The sequence below is a fragment of the Lacerta agilis genome, chromosome 4, assembly GCF_009819535.1.
Source record: "Lacerta agilis isolate rLacAgi1 chromosome 4, rLacAgi1.pri, whole genome shotgun sequence".
NCBI classification, from domain to species: domain Eukaryota; kingdom Metazoa; phylum Chordata; class Lepidosauria; order Squamata; family Lacertidae; genus Lacerta; species Lacerta agilis.
In genome coordinates this window covers 24,147,369-24,170,480 of record NC_046315.1, presented here as the reverse complement: position 1 = coordinate 24,170,480, position 23,112 = coordinate 24,147,369, and the positions used below count along the sequence as shown (strand labels likewise).

Here is a 23,112-nt window from a genome sequence, read left to right as displayed (position 1 = left end):
GTTGTTGTGTGGATGATATGAGGAGAAGAGCTTTTGCTCCTTAGAAGAAAAGGTGGTATATAAATGTAATAAACACAAATCTGTCACCTTTCCATGCATCTATGAAAAGGAAGCCCTATCAGGAACATATCAGCCAGCTATGCTGACATTCTGAGGAATGGATGAAAGGCCATTCAGGGCATGGGATTCGACTGTTGTTGTTGTCTGCCAGCAATGAACATGCTTGCATGTCTGGACCGATCCTGACAGTGGCATAACCCAACATTCAGATTTTGACGTGCATTTTCCCATTTCCACTGTATTTCTTTCTTATTTTAACCCAATTCTAACTCCAGAAAATGGAAATAAACTATCCAAGATATTAAAAATATGTAGCGTCTTCATCTGCAAGTTATATACTTTCCCCCAGCGAACTCCTGTCAGACTTAATTTTGCTCCTGAGGAGTTCTGAGCATGGAGGTATCCCAATCTATGAATTTCTGTGAATTGCCGTTTGTCATGAATGCTTTAGTTGAGATTCCTGCATTGCAGGGGGTTGGACTAGATGACCCTTAGGGTCCTTTCTAACTCTACAATTCCATGATTCTGTGATTCTATGATTCAATCTATTGCTTACCAGCTTCTGTTCCTGTTCTGAAACTTGATAATGTAACATGAAAATTAGTATTAGTATTAGTATTAGTATTAGTATTAGTATTAGTATTAGTATTAGCAGGGACCTTCTGCACGCAAGGCAAGTTCTCTTCCCCTGTCAACAAATAGGGGCTGAAGTTTGGAGGAATCAGCTAGGAAACCTGTCCTGCATCACTCCTCTTACATTACTGAGTCCATAAGACCAAATTAAATAAGAAGATAGTTAGGCTTGCAGTACAATCCTCTGCTAGTTTTCAAGGAAATAAGACTGGCTGTGTTCAGTGGGGCTTATTCTCCTGTGAGGCTGCAACTCCAGGCACACTTACCTAGGAGTAAGCCCTACGGAATTCACTGTGGCTTACTTCTGGGTAGACGTGTATATAGGATCGCACTGTTTGCATGTTTAGGATTGCAGCAGCCTTGCCTACTTTATGGACTGTAATGGCAGGAAGGAGGTGGGATCCGATCCCCGAAAATGCACAACCTGGGTTGCTGCTTCTATATGGCAACAAGGGCGATTTGTCACCAGTTTTGGTCAGCACTGCAAAAACCACATCTCATAATGAACCCTCTTTGTGTTGAGAACAAGGATTCCCGTGGGACTAACACCTAAGTGTTGGCCAGATAAGAGAAGAATGTGGAAGGATTACCCAATCATTCCGCACTTTACAACTGCTCCTGCATTCCTGGTAAACAGAAAGAAAAAGAAACTAAAAGAGTTTCCCAATCCTCTTTAAAAAGAAATACCCTGGGAAAGTGTGGCTGTACATTTTAAACACATTAAATCAGAGCACCTCCAGAATTCCAATAATTAAAAAAATGGGCTTTGCTTCTGCTGCCCTGATGCTAAATCCATTCACTTGTAGAAAAGGACAATATACAGTATATGTAAATTAAAAATAATGAAACAAACATCTATAACCACGTGAATGTGTTGGGATGTAACCCAACTTGTATTAAGGCTGATGGGGTATTGCATTGTAGAGAGAGAAGGGAACCTCCAAACTTCCTAGACCGTCTTTTGGACCTAACCTGATGCTGACCTTCCTTCAGATGTTAGACTGATACTCTTAGTGGTCTTTACCTCATTTCCTGCTTTTCATCATCCTACCTTAAGTGAGGACAAAATAAAAAATAAAATAAAAATCCTTCCAGTAGCACCTTAGAGACCAACTAAGTTTGTTCTTGGTATGAGCTTTCGTGTGCATGCACACTTCTTCAGATACACTGAAACGGAAGTCACCAGACCCTTATCCTTCTGAGTAATACCCCTCCCCACCCTCTCACTATATATAAGGGTCTGGTGACTTCCGTTTCAGTGTATCTGAAGAAGTGTGCATGCACACAAAAGCTCATACCAAGAACAAACTTAGTTGGTCTCTAAGGTGCTACTGGAAGGAATTTTTATTTTATTTTTTATTTTGTTTTGACTATAGCAGACCAACACGGCTACCTACCTGTAACTTAAGTGAGGAGACATCTTCCTTCTATCTCCACCCCACCCCCACCTACCACAAAGATAAAAGAGCAAGCATGGCTGTTTGCATCTTCAGCTTAATTAGCTAGAAGCTCTTTTCTATCGGTAATGTGTTTCTTATTTTCATACTCAAAGATTGCTTTCAGGGTTAAAGCATGCTCCAAACAAGGATTTATAACTAAGCTCAACATCTGCTGTTGCATATAAACTCCATATGCTAACATTGGCTACCTACGATTATAGAATTTTTTTATGTAGATATGAGCAGCATTTCCCCTGGGTAATGGCATGGCCAGAGCACCCCAGATGCTGATGCCAGGCCTGTTTGTAGTTGCCTCCACCGTCTTTTGCTCTCTGGATTTCAGTGCTATGATTGATCTGTAGCTACACCACTGCCCAGCCACCCAGCCCCTGAGAAAGGCCACTTCACAGCCACGTAACAAGGAAACTCTTTCTGATGTGTTTCCTCATCTGGTTGGGTCAAAGATCTTTCTGAATTTTTCACTCTCTGAGTCAGTTCTCTGCACACAAAACAGGACCTTCTCCTAGGATCAGTCCCTGGCATCACCAGGTACAGTAGTGCCAAGCCAATCCCTTGTCTGAAACCCTGGAGAGGTGCTGTCACTCATTGTAAGGCAGTATTGAGCTAGATGGAGAAATGATCTGATACCGCACAAGGCACATTGCTATGTAACCTGTTTTCAAGAGACTCAGCTGTCCATTCTGGGAATGTATACAAATTGCCTTCTTATCAGTAGAAATTGCTCTGCACAAGTTTCACATGAAAGGAAGTAAAAAGCAGGCTTGGATCTGAGTTGGCTTTCACTTTATACATTTGGGGGATAAGCTGGAATGAAAAATCTTATACCTGCGGTCTAATCTTATACCTGCCTACTCAAACGTAAATCCTTGGGACCTCAGGAGGGCTTACTCCTGAATAGATATGTATGGAGTTGATTCACTAGTCCTCTTGAGTTCAAAGATCAGTGCAGCCCCATGCCTTTCTTACTAAGAAGAAAGCCACACTTCATTCAATGGGACTTAGTCCTAGGTAAGTGAACAAAAGACTGCAGCCTTAAATATATGTTAATTGTCCCATTATTGTAATTAAATGAGGCAAGAAAAAAAATGCTTTAACTTTGGCTGAACTATGCTCCAAGGTTCTTTTCCTGTATAAATTCGCATCTTGAAAACAAACCCAAAATTCCGATCTCTTCTTTTCTAATAAAATGAGACATACAACCTACCTTCTCCTCTGTAACCTATCTGACTGTAGCCATAATCTCTGCTATTAAGACAATAGTGAGCTAGATACATGCATACATACATGCCCTGTTTGTGGGCTTCCCTGAGGTTTCTATTAGCTACTATGGAACACAGGGTTTTGGACAAGATAGACCTATGTATGCTTTTATGGCTATAAAGAACACTGACTTTGGACTGAGCCCCATTGTAAGCTGGGACCTCCTTTCCTTAGTAAATATGCATATGTTTAGAAACCTTTCAGCACTACTCAGAAGTGTCTCCTATTGTACTGAGTGGAACTTACTCCCAGGTTAGAGGGCATGGGATTGTAGCCTGAACATACTTGCAGGAAAGTAAACCCAATGAGATTTCCTTTCAGGTAGGCATGTTTAGGAGCCAGTATTGTTTATGGCATCCGATTTTACTGCTGAATTAAGAAAGAAGGGCCTCAACTAAGCATTCATATATCTGTGTTGCATGCAGAAGATTCCAGGTTCAATCCCTGGGCAATGCATCCCCAAGAAAGGCTTGCTTGAATAGTATAGATGAGCCAATGTTCTCAGTCAGTTGAAGGCACCTTTCTATGTGCAGACACTGTTAACGCTGCAGTCCTGGAGACAGAATTGCAATCTCATAATAGTTATTGCAGGCTGCAGGACTGAAAAAATCTCTCACTGTGTGTACTGCCCATTCACTACATTTCCAACCATCTTTCCTCCAGTGTGCCCCACACTCCAGTCACCAAACATGTTTTGTGTCTTCCTTGTTTACCAAGGAAGGATATTCCCAAGTCCATCCTAATGCAAGGAGTCTAAAGGATGCCCTTATACTTACACCTACACAATTTCCCCCCAGTGTCTGAATATTTATTAATATAGAATAATCACTTAAATATCCAATTTTTAAAAACATTTTAAACAAGCGCATTTAAAAAAAGGCTTCTTAATTGAGATTGCTTTTTTAAAAAATAAAAAGAAACAAGACACTAAAGATTTGAAGGGGGAAATACTCATGTTTTCCACCCTCCCCTCTTTCCTTAGGTCATGGGGCAGGGAATCTTATGGACCCCTAGACTCCAGATCCCAAGAGCTCAGGCCAGTATGATCAAATGGTCAGGGGTTTTGGGAGTTGTAGCAACACCTGGAGGGTCCCCCGGTCCCCACACCTGACAGTTTGAGTTCCCTTCTTTTTGTGCCTGCCCCCCGCCAAGGGATGCTGCAGTCTACAGCAGGTTCCCTGGAGATGTTGTGGACCAGAACTCCCATCATCCCCATCATTTGGTGGGAATATTGGTGATACCGGCTAATGCTGATGGAAGTTGCAGTTCACATCTAGAGGGCATCAAGTTGACTTAGGGCTCACAGTCCAGAACATCTCGAAGGCATCAGGGTGACTAGAGTTGATGGAAGTTGTAGTTCACAGTGAGACCTCGAGGGCACCAGGTTGTAACTTCGGACGAGATGGGACTAGAGACCTCTGAAGGCTTATCTTGGGGGACGGCGGTGACAGACGGCCAAGAGAGGTTGCTAGGTCCGCTCCTCCTGCGTTTCCCGCAGGCTCTGGAGCCTGGGTTTCCTTCACCGCGCGTCCTGCTGCCGCCTGGGAGAGGCGTCGGGGCTGGAGGGGAGCAGTTCCACCGGGAGCAGGCTGGGCGCCGAGCGCTCCTCTTCGCCCTGCTCCTTCCCGGGCAGTTCCCCGGACGACACGGCGCAGTCTTGCTCGGGTTCCTGGCTGCTCCCTCCTCCGCCGGCGCCTCGTTTCTTGTCCTCCTCCTTCTTCCACTTCATCCGCCGGTTCTGGAACCAGATCTTGATGTGCCTCTCGGTCAAGTTCAGCAGGACGGCCAGCTCCACCCGGCGAGGCCGCGAGATGTACTTGTTGAAGAGGAACTCCTTCTCCAGCTCCAGCAGCTGCGCCCGCGTGTAGGCGGTCCTCGTGCGCTTATTCTCCTCCTGCTCCACCACGAAAGAGCCCCCTAGAAAGAGGAACAGACCCATGAGAATCGACCCAGAGGGAGGCACCGCAAGGTGGGCGTTGCCATGGATAGCTAGTGAGGACTAGAAGCTTGAGGAGGCGACGACCTAGTTCTAAGTTTTCTTCTTCTAAGCCAGGGTTTCCCAAACTTGGGTCTCCAGCTGTTTTGGGACTACAACTCCCATCATCCCTAGCTAGCAGGACCAGTGGTCAGGGATGGTGGGAATTATAGTCCTAAAACAACTGGAGACACAAGTTTGAGAAACACTGTTCCAAGCACAGAACAGAGTTTAAAAGGTGATAGAGCGAAATTCCTCTGGCCCTCTGTCTTCGGGAAGGCGGTTTTCTTTGTTTTATAAATCCAAAGAAACCAAAATCAGCTGTTCCTGTGATCGCAAGGAAATGTCTAGCAACCTGGTCTGTGTTGATATGGTTGAGATTCCTGCACCGCAGGGGGTCAGACTAGATGACCCTCGGGGCCTTCCAACTCTATAGTTTTATGATTCTGTGTGTAACTCAGGTAACCATTTGGATCGTAATGCATCTTACATAACAGCCATCATGGCCCTAAACAAATTTTCAGCAGAAACTCGTCTTAGAACAGTCCTAGACTCGGTCATGCAGAGTTGTCAGCAGGTGAAAGACGCTTCATTTGGTTATTTGTTTGCCTTTTAACCGATTATGCGTTCCAGTAATCACCACCACCGCCACCATCATCACCACCTGCTTTTGTATCCCGCCTTTCCTCCAAGGAGCCCAAGGAGCCATAAGACAAAATATATGAAGCTGCCATTACTATAAGTTTGACCACTGGCCCATCAAAACCTGCAGGATAGCTTAGTTGGTAGAGCATGAGACTTCTTAATCTCAGGGTCTGGGTTCGATCCTCACTTTGGACAAAGAGATTCCTGCATGATCGCAAGGGTTTGGACTAGATGATCCATGTGGCCCCTTCCAACACAACAACTCTATGATTCAAAACTCAGGATTTCCAGAGTTCCAGACAGGAGCCTGACTCTAACCTCGGACCTTCTTCATGCAAAGCAAACACTCCTGCCTCTGAGCTATGGTTTTTGCTCTAAATAAAGCCTATCGTTAAAACTTCAGTCTGGATGCATGAAATAAACAAGGAAGCATGAACTAAATCTAATGAACAGAAGACTCCACTCATAGTCCTTTTCTCATATGTACATGCCCTGACTGACATTGGTGCGGATGCTCTTCTGAAATTGCCTTCCTTACTGGGAACCTGAGGTCTTCCTTGATCCAGACCTCCAGGCTATGGATCTGCCTTCCCCTTCAAATGCAATCTGCCCGGATACGCAGCATGCACACGAAAGCTCATGCCAAGAACAAACTTAGTTGGTCTCTAAGGTGCTACTGGAAGGAACTCTTTTATTTTTTATTTTGTCTTAAATAAGAGTTTTGTTGACAGGTAAGACCTTGATTCCACCTCCAACTTCACCCAACCTTTGAGGGGAATGGTTTTCCTTGCATCGCGCAGGATTTTAATTCTGTAACAATATTCTAACCTGTTTGGGAATGTTTTGTCATGCTTTGCTGTAGCATGTTACCTAAAATGACCGAATAAATAAACCGATAGAAAAGCCATTTAAAATATCGTTTGTTTCGTTTTCTGTCTCAGTAAACCTTCTCTCTGTTTTATGTTAAAACACTCCTTTGACTTCGGTCCTTAAAATTCGCCTCCACCAAACACAAACGTGACCGACAGCATTTGAAGCACGCCGAAGCGAAACAGAATAAAAGAAGCCAGCAAGAATTCTGAATCTGGAAGACCAGAAAGGGATTAGCAACTTGAACCCTACCGGAAAGAAATGGGAATATACCGGTTGGTCTTTTGGGGAGGGGCCGTAGCCAAGGTTGAGTTGAGGTCCGAGGTTGAGTTCCTACTATTTCCATGTTAGGGCTGAGAGAGAGAGACTCCTGTCCGAAACCCTGGAGAGTCTCTGCCAGTCAGTGTGGACAATACTCAACTAGCTGGACCAATGAATTGGCTCAGTAGAAGGCAGCTTCTTACTGAGGTGGCCATCTAGGGTGTTCAGAAAGCGTGGTGTCTCCACCAAACCACAAATGCTATTAAATTATCATACACGAAAATTAAATTCTCGCAATATTCTAATATTCTCCACTGCAGAGAAGGTCCTATGGCTTCTTAGCGATGTTAACGCTTCAGTGACTCATAAAGTCGCCCTTTTTGCTTTGGGTGCCAAAAAGATAAGAAAGAAGACTGCAGACAATACAGCAGTGAACTGTAAGGGAGACGCAGAGATCTAAACAGAGGCCGTTATTTGTGGCACGACTCTCCTTTTGCTTGTATTTATTTTTGAATCAGATTTGTCATGGCCAATGGCTAGTACAATAAAGTTATTTGGATTGGATTGGAATATTCTAATGCAACTTTGTCATGTCAAGCCATATTACGCATAAAGATCCACCTGTAATTTATATACACTCTGAAGAGACGGAATTAAGTTTCTTCTTCGCATCATAAAGTTCAATTTCCAATTAGAAGGCATGTAATTGGATACCGCTGTGAAATCCAAGCTAAGTTGGAAGCTCGGCTCCCAAAAGAACCAAAATGTTTTGCACAAGGGCCCACGACAATGTATACACCGTACATTCAAAGCACATTTAAATCACACACACAAAACCCCCCTTTCGAACTATAGTTTGCTAAGGGCGCTGGTAATTGTAGCTCCGTGAGGGGTGAACTACAATTCCCAGGATTCTTTGTGGAAAGGAAATGTCAGCAGCTGGTCCATTAGGGAAAGTGGGGCATCACCCTATCAACCTCACCCCAGCCCCCACCTGCCTGCCTTCTTACCTGCAACCAGTCTTTGGAGAGGTTAGGGTGGCATTACTTGTCCGCTTCCTTTTCCTTAGTCTCGGTATCCCTCTTGTGAAATTTCAACCGGAATTAAAACGGGGATAAACCTAGAAATGTTGGCTCTGCCTGTCACTGCCTTGGGCTCTGCCTACAGTTTGGGCTGGCTGGCTGCATTCTGCCCACAGCACAATACAACCCATCAGCTACACCAAGATTCAGGTTGGCTGAATCGTCTCTAACACGCGTAGAGCAAATTGGAGATGGGGTCGTCTGCAAGCAAAGAAAGCCCAGGAGTTGAAAAATACCTGATAGGGCTGCAAAAATGGAATTAAGTGCGCAAGGACTGTAATACTGATGTCTGGGATAATCCCCACTGAACACAGTAGGTGTTACTCCTGTTGAAATGCGCATAGGATTGCGCAGTGAGACGCAAACTTGGAACGGTCCATTTTTAAAACTAAGAGTTAAGCAGCCTGCGCATTTGCGTCCCTTCTGTGCCGTACTACTAAAAAGTAACTTTCAATATACTTGAAAATTTGTCTCGCGTGGGCGGGCGGGTGCTAAACTTTTCTGAACGTCAACTCTTCGCCTCCTGTTTAAAAATTACAGCCGAAAATCATCACAGTAAATAAAACCAAATCAATACCAAGGTCGTGAACAGATCGGGTCCCTAAGATGTGTTTTTGTCTTGTTAAGAAATTCGTGGGGCGCCCGTGAGATGCAGGTGAGGACCTTCAAGAATTAGCTGTTCTCACTACCGAGAATACAGAATGCAGTATTTCCCTACTTGACAGACGTCTGGAGTAATTTTTGCTACAGCTACTTGTAGATTTAGTCCTTTTAAGATTTGGAGAATGGGTTCTTCCTAAGGAAGGCATTTCCAGTTTCTAATGCAACCCACACTGAAATCACCAATCGTCAGTTTACTCAGTCATCCAGTTAATTAATTATATTTATCAAACCTCTCAGGGGAGGAAAAGTTTTCCAGATAGCCAAACAATAAAGCCAATATAAATACTGCACAGCAAAACCATAAACGAAAACAAACGGAATCTGATTTTGACATTTCAACTCTAATAACCAGTAAATGCTATTTTTTACTGCTATGTTTGAGAAAATCTGGAGTGTTTTGGGCCACCCTACCCTCAAGTTCCTATCAATGAAATTCGTGGGACATATAAAGGTAAGCCTGTGTTCATTGAAATCAATGGAGTTTAAGAACGCCCAGTTTTTCATGGTTTGTCATAGGATAATTCCACACACATTCCCGTTGCCACCTTTCAGGCATATTGGAAAATTACTTCGCAACACAGAAAAAACAACAACTATGAATAACCCGCAATTTCCTCTCCCATATCAACTAATAATATTAGCAGAGCTTTTACATTACCTAAACAAATCAATAAACTTTAAGCCACTTCCCAACATTGGAACTGGATGAGGATTACAGCCTAAGTAAGTAACATCGATTTCGTCCTTATTCTAACGGATTAATTGATCCCAGCATTTCTCTAGTTCTTTAGCTTCACAGTTCGGGTGTGCAGTTTATTAATTTTAAGAGATTAATTGTTCATATAGCCGTGGAAATAGACCATCACCTCAAAACTTGTTGGGATTTTTTTTTATTGGCGGGGGTGGAGGGTGGGGTTCCATGGGATTTTAATATCATTAAACTGGATTTCTTGCATATAAATCGGTTGCCAACATAATCCACTTTACCCTGGCAAAAAAATCTAATCGATTTTACGGTGGTGGTGGTTCGCAAGAAACGTTTTGATTTCCCTGTTCTCGGATCTTTTAAACAGCTGAACAGTGCGCCGAGGTAGCCTACAATATGCAAAGCAAATTGGATTTGATTGACTGTTGATCTATTGAATCTTGATATATAATAAACCCAATCTTCTTAACTTTTAAAATAATTTAATACCAATCAATTGGCTTAGGATAGGGCCCCACGATTCTAAGATTTTGCCCACATACTTACTTGGGATTAAGACCCCACTTCACCTAAATCTCCTAATGTTATACGTATTGTGGGAATCGCTTTCAATAGTCAGCCAAAGTTGTGCACTTATAAGGCTGCACTCCAACAGGAGCGTTCAAGAGCATGCCCCGCACCGAACTTGCTGGGATAAACATACAAAGGATCTGCGTATAAGAGCCACCAGGATCGGGCTGCGCGTCTCAACAGGGAAATTAAGCCCATGCGTAAGGCTGCACAATATTAGTTTACGTGGAGGGCAAGATCCATTTAAAAGGCATTTATTTCCTGCTTAACTTTCGTAGGATCCGACTTCTCATCTCCTCCCACGATGCACGAGATTTCTAAAGTGCTTCAGTTCGGCCAGATCCTGCCCTAGGACGGTGCTTATGGTAACATTAGGCTTCTAAATTTGGCTTACCTTCTAAGATCCACAAGAAGCGAAGGCAGACTCGGATGTTGTTTCTGGAGAAAACAAGCTTACAATGCAATCGTAAACCTGGCTACTCAGAAGTAAGTTCCGTAGAACTCAAGATCACAAGGCTCTTTCCTAAACTCATTGTATGATATCAAATTCTGTTAAAACCAGTGGTGGTTTTTTTTTTTTTAAATCCAAATTAAATATATTAGCATCCTATTTGCTTATCTGTAGTTGAATTGTTGGAGGGCACAAGGAGAAGGGGACGACAGAGGATGAGGTTCATTGGACAGTGTTCTCGAAGCTACTAACTTGAGTTTGGCCAAACTGCGAGAGGCAGTGAAGGATAGGCGTGCCTGGCGTGCTCTGGTCCATGGGGTCACGAAGAGTCAGACACGACTGAACGACTGAACAACAACAACAAAAACCGTCCAAGAACAGATAAAACAACATGGCAAAGCTATCCCTCCCTGCCCTAGATCGATTGGACTTTCTGCCAGAGTAGGGTGTCCGGATTGGATTGATAGCCAATCTAGTTTGCAAGAAACCCAGTTTGACTTGATCTTGAAAGAGCCGGCAAGCATGTATGAGCTCGTTCACATCCTCTCAGGGCAACACCATACCGAAGTGGAACCGAAGTGAGGAGGGCAGTAATTCCCTTCGACGCGTAATGGAAATTGATGTCCTGTTTGAGACGTGAAAACTAGTATATTATTTTAATACTGTATGCCGTTTGGCCCCTTTCTTTAGGCAAGCGTCAATTCAGCCAAAAGTCTATCAATTTCAATGGAACGTCGATACTAACTTTTGCTGATCCAACTGCCCACAATGAAGATACAAATTGCAAAAGTATTTTGTTGGTAAATACTTAAATTCGCCCTCTTAGCTTTAGCCTTAATCGACTTAAATCATGCTCCAAATATCCCGGAAAATAGAATTCGAAAGTGAAAGTCTCAAAAAGCTCAAAACAGAATTTCAGAAAGAGTCAGGTTTTTGTGAGCTTTTTCATTTCAATTCAATGCACATTTCCGCTGTGTTCAGTGGAGACTTGCTGCGAAGTAAATGTGTTTAAGATTGCCGCAGAATGTCGTTGACACCAGGAGGATCCATCAGCAACAAATCTTAATTTTAGGCGTTTCTTATGGGGAACCCTTGCTTGCTCGTTCAAAGGTATCGAGCGTTAATTACGAGGCTGATAGTCTAACTACCTTGGTGTTCTTCTCGGCCAACCTGTTTCAGTTTGCACCAGAAACTTGTGGAAAATGCTCCATACCTCTGGCTTTTCCTTCCATTGCCAAACTTGGTTGTCCAGCTGTCTTTGGACTGCAACTCCCATCATCCCTAGCTAGCAGGACCAGTGGTCAGGGATGATGGGAATTGTAGTCCAAAACAGCTGGACAACCATGTTTGGGATACCCTGCTTTAGTTGATGAATGTTCAAGTTGCTTTGTATGGGGAGTGTTCATCTCCATTGGTTCCCCTAGTTATCATGCATGAGCAAAGCTGGAAGCAGGTCGTTGGTCTGAAGTGTTCCAAAACCACAGAGGATAGCAATGCGCTTGAGCACAACTTCTTAGCTTTGCATGTATTCTTTTAACAGTTATATTCCTCACGCACACAAAGTTGCCACTTTGAACAGATAAAGGTAAAACTTTTCGTGCTATGGAGATAAAATGCTCAAAAAGCTGCAGCTGCTTAATCACATCTTCCACCCACCCTTGGATACTTCTTCCTTAGCCCCCAGTTCCCTTCTGTCAATCACTATGTCTCCCTCACTTTGATACCTTTTGGGAGTGCTTAGCATGTTGTTGAAAGCTTTGTCTGATGACTTGCTGGCATGTTTGTTACCATTCTTGTACCGGTATATGCACATCAGCTCAAGAAATCACAGAATCATGGAGTTGGGATCTCAGGGGTCGTCTAGTTCAGTCTTTACCAGCCTAGTGGACTGCCGATGTCTTGGATTACAACTTCCAGCAGTTTCTGATAGTCTCCAAAAAACGTCTGGAGATGCACCAGGTTGGTGAAGGCTGGTCACATGCACACCATACATCTAAAGCTCGTTCAAAGCGCCTAGCTCCCACCCACCCAAAAAATAATAATCCTGGGAACTCAAGTTTATGCTTCTCACACAGCTATAATTCCCAGCACCCTTAAACAAGGATTCTTTAGGAGTTGTCCTTTAAGTAGCTCTAGTCTAGTCCAACCCCCAGCTCAATGCAGGACCTGCAATTCAGAATTGGCACCTGAGTTGCCATCACAACATATACAATATACTAGAGCTTTTAAAAGAAAATCACACCACAAGGCTAAATCCACTAATCTCTGGTACTTTTAGATTTATTAACAGTTTAATAATAATAATAATAATAATAATAATAATAATAATAATAATTTATTTGTACCCCGCCCATTCTGGGCGGCTTCCACCAAACATTAAAATACATTTAAAATATCACAGTTTAGTCCCTTGATTTTAAATGCTTTAGGTAGAAATCAATCTCACTATTTTCTTAAACATGTTTTCAGTTAAGCAAGGACCAGGCTCATGGTCAAGAAAAAGAAAAAGAAAGCAAACCAAAATGGGGTTATAATTTTAGGAAATCTGATTACAATAGTTGGAAAGCACCTAAACAGTCCTGCAGGCAAGAAGCACAGGATCTTCAAAGGATATTGTCAAATATTAAATTATACTATATGTAAATAAGTGAGTGACTAAACAGCCATAAATGAATCTGTTATGCCATTCATTTATTTACCTATAATATTTACTCTCTTTATTTGCAGTCAATGTATCATTATGTAATATTTATTAGGAAACATGAAATAAATTTCAGTCAGTGGATAGAATCAGTTACAGGTAGGTAGCCGTGTTGGTCTGCCATAGTCAAAACAAAATAAAAAATAAAAAAATTCTTTCCAGTAGCACCTTAGAGACCAACTAAGTTTGTTCTTGGTATGAGCTTTCGTGTGCATGCACACTTCTTCAGGTACATGAAAGCTCATACCAAGAACAAACTTAGTTGGTCTCTAAGGTGGTACTGGAAGGATTTTTTTATTTTTTATTTTGTTTTGACTAGTGGATAGAATGTTTGCCTCAATTAAATCATGTTTATGCCTGCTCAGGATCGCTGAGATTTATTTATTTATTTATTTGTATACCACTCTATACTTGTAGGCCTCAGGGCAGTTCACAAGATAAAATCACTATATAAAACCACAAAATACACAATCAAAATAAAAACAAAAACAACCCAATATCCCACTCTTCCCGAGAACAAGTCTTATTTAACTCGATGGGGCTTATTTTTTGAGTACAGATGCATAGGATGAGGAATTTATAGATTTTGAAAGGGGAGGCATACTTTCTTGGGTTTTTAGATGTGCAATATGGGTGATACCCAATCATATCATTCATTGATAGCAATGAGTCTGTTCTGAGTATGACTAATGTTGCGTATCACCTTATACATTCAGGAGGGACCATCTTGGAAGAGGTATAATCAGGGATATTTTGTCCAGGAAAATGCTTGTCACCTGTTTTTTTGTAAATAAAATACTTTACTTTACTTTTTTTAAAAAAAAGCAAAAAGGCATTATTATTTAAATTTGGGATGTTTTCCCAGTTGATTTTAAAAGGCTGCAGTCTGCTAAGCAAACTTATTTGTGAGCAGGCCCTATCAAACTCAGTGGGACTTCCTTATCAGGATTGCATCCTTAAGTCTGAAGGAAGCCCGACATATTTCCTGTCTTAACCATGTTGTCTGAATAATTTAATGTGTATACCTGAAAAACAACAACAGTATTTTGGTTCTTGGATGAGGGCATTAATGAATTGCTTTATGGGTTGACTTCTATCGTTAATAAATGTGCAGAACTCTGACTTGGTTTTTTTATTTTAAAAAATGGATTGCACTATACAACTTGCATTTTGCTTTCATTTATAAAGTATCCCTGCATCCAGTGAAAGTGAAGCAAATTTTCAATCCAGCGAAAAGTAGCTGGGCTGGATCTGAAATGAATATTCAACAATGGCTTCCAATGAGTCCAGTTTTGCCACTCAAATTTTGAATGGAAATAAGATAACTTTAAAATTCAAATTTATGTTTGAAATGTGATGTTTTGGCCTTTGAATTTGTGCTTATTGGCAATTCCTTATTTTTTTGTATGGATATCCGTTGTCAGCCATCAAATGCAAACCTCGACTGCAGCCCAATCATCAAATGTTGTCAAATGAGAAATGGCTAAAGTAAAGGTAAAGGGATCCCTGACCATTAGGTCTGGTCGCAGGTGACTCTGGGGTTGCGGTGCTCAGCTCGTGTTATTGGCCGAGGGAGCCGGCGTACAGCTTCTGGGTCATGTGGCCAGCATGACTAAATAGGAGCAAATATAAAATATTTTATATTGGGTCAACACCCAGAGTGTATTCAATGTTAACAATTCCAGGATAGACTGTTCATAGGCACATTAATTTCAGCTTTAACATGACTACTGAAAACAAAAAGAATGATTTCTATTGTATACTAAATATACCTTGAAACACCTCCTACTTTGAAATAACATCTACTTTGTAGAAAGAAAATAAAAAATAAATAAATTCCTTCCAGTAGCACCTTAGAGACCAACTAAGTTTGTTCCTGGTATGAGCTTTCGTGTGCATGCACACTTCTTCAGAACTTCTTTGTAGGTTGGCTGGTATGTCAGCTTTACTGTGAGACATATGGATTATATCGTTTCAACTTAGTTTTGTTGTTGTTGTCGTTCAGTCGTGTCCGACTCTTCGTGACCTTAGTTTTTAGCCGCCCTCAAGACCTTGAGTTGGATTCAAAGAACCATGTGGCAAGATTCCCATGCCCAAGTGAGATATGAAGGTCACGTTTCTCTTCAAAAAAGCAACCCCCATGCTGTGTGACAAATGTATTGAAAATGAGGGGAAATGGAAAAGCACTTTTTGATATGATATGGACTGCAGTACAAAGGGGAATTATCCAGAATCTTCCTGGGCTTGGACAAATCAGTAAGTGCACCTGATGTGCGTCTTTGGGTCCTGCCCTTGGTGAGAAAGGGGAGATATAATTGTTTTAAAATAGTATTATGAGAGACGCAGATATAGGTACACACACACACACACACACACACACAAATTATATCCACGTTAAATGCATAGGGCACATCTAGCGTCTAGCACGTCTCACTGAGCAAAAATACTGTGTTTGTGTCTTTACGCGTATCTTATGCTGACTACACATTACATGCTTCTTAAAACACAACTAGTCCGTTTCTTTTCTCAATTTGGATGGAAGCTGGTTTGGAGGAAAATGCATCAAAACGCAGTATTTCCCAAGGAACAACAGGAGAGATATGGTTTGTGGCTAACGCGGTTCATACACACCGCTTCCCGAACCAGCGCAGGACTGTGCCTTAGCAATGCGCAGTGGTTGGAGTGAGCTCTGGACTGATCTCAGCTGAAGGCCGTTTCGGCTGCAATCCTAGCCCCACTGACCTGGGAATTCGATGGGACTTACTTCTAAGTAGGCATGGTTAAGTCTGCACCCGGGTTTTCTACGCTGCTTTCAGTGGCATTTTGAGCGAAAGCTCAGCGTGCAAATGCTTGAAACAGATGAGAGTTCCATAGATTTCGAAGGAAATTGCTCCCAGAAAACATCCCTCTGATTCAGCCTAGTATAGCGACAACTCTGTTAGATCCCCTCACACACATCCAAGACTTTTAGCCGGTGGGGAAGGGTAGATCATAAATCGTTCTTTCCCATTAGGAATCTCTTGAGGATAAGGTTGTGTAATTAAGTATATACCGTCTAAAGAAACTGCAGAATTATGCGCATACCGTGTGCGGAGCACTCGGGAAGATCTCGTATTTTCTTTTCATGCGGGGTGTCTAAAATGGAAAAGTTAAGATAGGAGGCAGGACTTGGGGTCCACCCGATTGTCTCCGAGTTAGTGTTACTGTTTGGGGGATAAAATAGACAGCATTTCCCTGCGCCCTTTCCGACTTTTTGTTCCCAGCGCTGTTTAGATGGAGAGAGCGCTTGATTCGAAGGAAGTAAACATGGTCTAGCAGCCTTAATTCAGAACCTCATTTGAAAAGTCTTCAATCTATTTTACAGAGGTGGTAAATCCTACTGAAATCGAGGAGACTTGGTCCCGAGGAAGAACCTGTTGGACTGCGGCCCTACGCAACAAATCTGTCCGCACTTACCTGGAGATCTGCCCCATTGAACTCAATGGCGCTTACTTCTGTGTAAACATGAATAGGATTGCATTATAAGAGTCTTGACTCGTTGACTCAAGCCTAGGTGGTTAGGCTTGGGCTTCTAATTCCGGAGAATGTACTTAGCTCAGACTCCGGATTATTTTATTAGGCTCATGCTAAATTACCATCTTTCTCCGACCTACTATTCATTTATCCAGAGGGAGCGGGAGAGAGGGAGGAGGATCAAGAAGTTGTAGTTTTCTTTGCCGTAGTGATCAAGGAAGGGCAGTTGGGGGAACAAGCTGTGTCTGGCTGCACAATGTTATCGGCCCTGCGCCTTGCGCGCTCCAGGTCACGCCTTTCTGCAAATATTGCATTAAGGGCTTTGTTCCACCAGATAGCAGACATGGGAGCAGGGGGATCCCTATAAAGTTCTTAAGACGGGTAACAAATAGACTTTCTCTTGTGGCCACTGACCAGATCATGTAGCTGGAAAACAGCGAAAGTGGGGGATGGGTAACGAAAGGGAGAAAGGCTCGAAGCTAACAAAACGGATAGATCCGTAAATATTGACATCGTTCCAATTTGAAAACCCGTGTGAATTCAATACGAAGAGTGGAAATAAAAATCGCAGGAATAAAATGAGATGTAATAAGAGAGGCTTGTGGTTCCCTTCAGGAACAACAGAATTATTGAGGCATAAGCTTTCGCTGACGAGAGTTCATTTCATCAGATGTATGAAATGTATTATATTTGGAGAAGTGGGAAGACTGAGAGAGAGAAAACTATACAGGCGCGCACGCGCGCATCTGACAAAACGAGCCTCAGGACTTCCAGAACGCTACTACAATGCAGTACATCTATTTGTGCCATAAGACTCTTATAGTACAAACAACCCTATGCAGGTTTACTCAGAAATAAGCTGAGCTCAAAGGGGCTTACTCCTAGGAAAGTGTGTATAGGGCTGCCGCCTAAGCAGCATCTCTGAAAATCTGGAATTGAGAAGTGGACAAGGCCTAGCGGTTGGCAACAGCAAGGACACACAATAATTCTGTAACAACATCCGCAGAGCCCTGATGGATCAGGCGAGAGGCTCGCTCTGTTCGCGCAGTGGCCAACCAGGTGTCCATGGGAAGCCCCAGCAGGGATTCCCAGCAGCTGGCATTCGGAGACACATTGCCTCAGACAATGGAGGTAGAGGAAGCTTGTATAGTGGCTGAAAACAACACTTGTTGTTTTGGAAATCTGGGAGTTGTTACAATCGAATTTGATGTACGAGCTTATGGATGCGTTAACTCAGAAGCAAACCCCATGCCGGTCAACAGCCATTCCCATTCAATTGTACGGGATTCCAACTTTGTAGGAGTTTACATAGATCGCAACGCAATATAAATGGGAGAGGGGGACCTCATGGATTTAAATGCCATTTATTTCAAAGTAAGGGGGTTCTTAGGGCTTATGCCTTAATGGTTGTAGGTAGTTAATAGCAGTAGCGCAGGGATCTCTTCTAATGAGAAAAGACTTAAGAACGCCTGTGATTTCCACTAGAAGCCGTGGGCTCTTTCCCAAATAAACTCGTTTAAGAGCGAGGTGCCAGAATATATATTATTTATTATTTATTCAGTGTGGCTACGGCTCAAGATGATCCTGCGATAGTGAGACCCAGATAGACACAATTCAAAGCTGCGGATGGGACTGTACAGACCCGTCCACATCATAAGCAGCCAGGGCATCTTTGAGGTAAGATGACGGGTGGTCACCTGGATCCAGGTAGGAACCAGCATAGGCTGTCTAAGGAAGGCGCATTCCCTCTGGCAGATCTCCCTTTCTGGATTCCTACCAATGGATACCTACACTTTAAATAGAGACGCACGGTTTTTTTGTATCATACTAAAATACTGACATGCTTTACAGTGGGGACATTTCTTTTGAACCATATTTTATTGTTAAGAGTTCCATGGAAACAAGTGGGCTTACTTTCAAGTCAATAAGTTTAGATTCAGAGTGTGAATCCTGAATCTCTTCTAATCGCCTTTGGAAGTACATTTCGTATGAAGATCACTCTTGAACATTGGAAATAAGCCCCACTGAATTCAGTGGAAGTCACTGAATAGAGGATTGCAGCTTTAAACTATGCTGAATTTGTTCCAAAACGCATGCGTAAAATTGGTGCCCAGAAAGCGCGAAGTGTCATTTGTTAGGGTGCAACGGGGCAGGGGCCCTACGAGCTTCAAAGAGAGCAAGTTGCGCTTCAGGAGTCCTTGGGCAGCGCGCAGCTACTGGGGCTCTGGAGTCCGATCCTGAAGCCAGTTAAGACTGATCGCCAAAGTTAACAGCGCAATGTTATGCCTCACAGCTAGGAAGCAAGGCCCATTATGTTCAACGGAGCTTACTGCCTAGTAAATGTGCTAATGATAATAATCCCTGTAAAAATCAATAGGATTTAGTACCATATCGATATGCATAAATTACGGGCAGCCCCTCTCATCGGTTTCGGTATAAGGCCCCGTCCACAACAAATCGTCTAAATCTGGTTTGGTCCTGTCGGCGACACTGAGAATAAATCGGTTTAAACTGCAATCTCTATTTGCACTTTCCTGGAAATAGGAGCCAGACTAATACTTCCGACTAAACGTGCAGAGGATTATACTGTGAAGGAAACAATTTCGCCACCAACAAGAGTCTAATCCTCAGCGCATTTATGCAAAAGTTCCATGGACGTCAGTGGGGCTCCCTTACTACTGGAGTGCAGAATCAGTTTCCACTTGGTTTAAGTCAAGAGGCAACAGCTGGAAGGTTCGGCGGATTGCCTTTCCCGGGTTCCGCTTGCAAATCTTTATGGAAATGTTTTCTGGCAATTTATCGCTCCCAATTCTCTGTTTCGATATTAGGTAGCTCTGCTCCCCGTGAAGGTAACTGGGTTAAGTGGAGGGAATTAGCTGGCACGCTCTGGTTTAGATCCTGTTATAACTGGAGCAAACGCTGGGCCAGGAAATCCACCTCCTGCATAAAAATGCAAGATCTCCGACCTGCCCAAAGTCAGTAAAACCAAGGCATTTGGAATCAAAATTATTTAAATGGAAATTAATTTCCCCTTTACATTTCTTCTCTCTCTTCCTCTCCTTTTTGGAAAACACGTAGAAATGTTTATCAAAACAAGCTTTCTAAAATGATTGCTAGACTACTTTAAATCCAGACATACTGGCTTGGATGTCTTAGTGCAGTTACTGATTTCTCCACCTGCCCGAAGAGAATCTGAACATAAGATAAAAAACCGAATCCTTTTTAAATTTTGCTGAAATGTTGTAATCAATTCCCAAGAACCAGTAAGGACTTGATTAAGATTGAGGCAAAACCCCCGCCAAGTATGTCTTAATAATAAGACAAAAGTAAGTTTCACGGACTTAATAATATGTCTTAATAATAAGACATATTCTTGCCACTTTTTCCAGGAGCTCTGTGAGCAAAAACGAGAAACTGTCTCATGAAGGGCAAATACTTTTGAAGAGCTAGTCTGGGGAGACACTTTTGCGGGCTACAAGTGAAGGGAGCTGAATTTGACACACAGTGGTCATAGTGCAAGGTGACTCGCATCTTTGGATCTAACTTTTAGCTCCCAAATATGCTGGTTTTCAAAACAGTAGCAAACCAAGCATCGGTTTAGAGTAAAGTCAGCTTTAAGTTCTTACTCTCAACTGATCAGATGATTTAGTTTTTGCCTTCTTTGCTGTGTAGGATTATGACATTAGGCCTACAGAAATATTTTTTTGCCCCAATATTAATTGACTAATAAATTATTGTTGGCAGACTGCTGTGTAGTTCTAAGGCATCACACGCTGTAGTAAGGTTTTCTTTTGCAGCAGGACGGGGTAAATGGGGCACCTTTGTTGTTTTACAAGTGGCCTTAATCTTAATGATACTCTACTTGAGTCTGGGATTCATTTAATCCTATATATAAATGCCTGCTCAAAAGGAAGCCCACTTGAATCCAACAAAACTGTTTCCCAGACAGGGCTGGCCCAAGACATTTTGGCACCTGAGATGGGCCCCAAAATGGCGCTTCCCTCGACACCAGGGAAGAAGAGGCAAGGGAAGATCTGCATCAGGAACAAGTAGGGAAGAAATGTTGACAATGGGACCTGCTGCCCTGTGGATCCTGCCGCTTGAGGCAGTCGCCTCACCTTGCCTCATGTGTAGGCCGGCCCTGTTTCCAGGTAAACATATAATACAGCATTGTAGTCTTAGTTCTCTCCCTTTCTTGGTTGCTTCCCAATTACATCAGAAAAGTGCCACCAGGGATCCAGCCTAATGGTTTCTTTAAAGGCTGGCCATAGGCAAAAAATATTGAAATGAAAAATGCAAGAAGAAGAAGAAGAAGAAGAAGAAGAAGAAGAAGAAGAAGAAGAAGAAGAAGAAGAAGATCACATACAGATTGCTAGATGCTGTACAAATATAAATCTCTCCCTGGATTCCCAAGACTGGGTCTGTTGCCATTAAAGTGACCCCCAGCTCCAGTCAGGAAATGGAAGACTTTCAACATCCAGAAGCATTGCTGTATTAAGGCTGAGTAATCACTGTGCTTTTAAAGCACACACAATCACAATCCTGGGAACTGTAGTTTATCTACAGAGCTACAATTCCCAGCACTCTTAACAGCCTAGAGTTTTCAGGGTTCTATGAGGGAAGCCATGTGTTTTATATGTTTGGTGTGTGCAGCAGCAACTCCCAAAATTCTAGTGGCACCTTCAAGACTCACAGATTTATTGTGAAAGTTTGTTATTAGTCCTTAGGGTGTCCCAAGACTCTCTGAAGATTTAAGAGGAAATATTTCCTGCCTGCCATGGGGAGGGATGTAGAACCCTCAGCTTGGTTAAGTATATTTCAGTGGCTATTATTATTATTAATTCCCCAGCCACTCAGGGCTGCTTCCAGCACATAAAAACCACAATAAAACACACATTTTATTTCAGTGGCACCTCCTTACCAAGTGTGATTGCAGTCTTTTGCACGCTCCCCTTTGGAAGAAGCCCCATAAGCCAAATGGGGTTTTCTTTCCCGCCCGGCCACCCTATTGGGTCGTGTTGCTTGCGAATGCGTTTATGGGATCAAGTTATTTCAAAGGTGGTGCTGGCCGTCGTTATCACCATCCTTTGCCCCCACCCTCGCCCAAGAGAGGCTGGAAGCCCATTTCTAGGACTTGCCAGTCAGGCATAGAGCCGTGCCCACGTTGAAATCCTAAACCCGACCGAGACGCCGCGTCCTGCTTCAGCATGGACCGAGAGAGAAGGAGAGGGGCCAGAAGAAGAGAGAGGGGAAGGCGTCTTACCCGTGCCAGCCCACTGTCCCTTCCAGGCGTGGGATTTGGTGGATTTCATCCAGGGGAATGGCAAGTGCGCTCTGGGCTCCCCTAGCACCCCAGAGTCCGCCCCATCTGCAAAGGGGAGCGCTTCTTGGTGCGAGTGAGGCAGCTGAGAGTGGTGGTGCTGGTGGTGAGGGTGGTGATGGAGATGTGAGATGCCTGGGTCGTCGGTGATGGGGGGCACCTCGTAGGGGGAAATGTCCGGCGGGCTGCCTTGCTCCAAGGCCCCCAAAACACTCGGGTACGGGGGCTGCTGCTGCTGCTGCTGCTGCTGCGGTTGGGGCTGCCTACCCATGTACAGGCACGCGGGGGGGCTCTGGCTATAATCCTGCGGCTGGGATCTCTGAAAGGCGCACGGCTCCTTGAATAGCTGGCTGGAGGCGAAAAACTGGTCCTCGCTGTTCATGGCTGGAGGAGCCACCGGGGCGAGCCACGCACAGGCCAGGGCTGCGCTGCGAAGCCTTTGACAGGTGCGACTCACCTGCGCCCGCGGCTGATGAACCCCGAGGACCGGGACATCTCGGGGAGCTTTCCCATTGGCTCTCCGGCTGGCGCGTGAACCCGCCTGGCTGCCCCCATTGGGCGGAGCCTTCCCAATAAGAATCCGCGCTTGCTTAAGCTTAGAAACCTGGGAGTTTCACTTTCTTGAGGTGTGTGAGTGTGCGCACAACACGGTGATAGTAGCAATTGTAGTTACAGCAACAGCAACGTCCCTTCCCCAATAAACTTCACTGTATTCGCAAGACATTCACCTCGTGGTTGTGCTATAATTGCAGCTAGCTTGGAGCAACAGCCGGGCCCCCCCCGGAAAAAAGGGAAACAGTAACTGAACCAAGAGTGTCCTCGGACATGTACAAAGAGCTTTCGTTCCTGGATAGCTAAAACCGTATTTTGGATTAGAAACAGTAATGTTACAGATCGGAGGCATGAGTTTTATTCTCTGAATTTCATAGTCTTCATAGCGCG

The 23,112-nt window shown here is 43.4% G+C and overlaps 1 protein-coding gene across 1 annotated transcript; it reads right to left on the bottom strand.

Moving 5' to 3' along the window:
* Positions 1-4,895: 4,895 nt before the first annotated feature.
* On the bottom strand, positions 4,896-22,635 carry PDX1 (pancreatic and duodenal homeobox 1). Its single transcript, XM_033146414.1, has 2 exons — positions 22,114-22,635; positions 4,896-5,330 (listed from the first exon to the last, which is right to left on the bottom strand). Exons 1-2 carry the CDS (start codon positions 22,550-22,552, stop codon positions 4,933-4,935), a joined length of 837 nt encoding a protein of 278 aa, XP_033002305.1. The 5' UTR covers positions 22,553-22,635; the 3' UTR covers positions 4,896-4,932.
* Between the last annotated feature and the right edge of the window lie 477 nt (positions 22,636-23,112).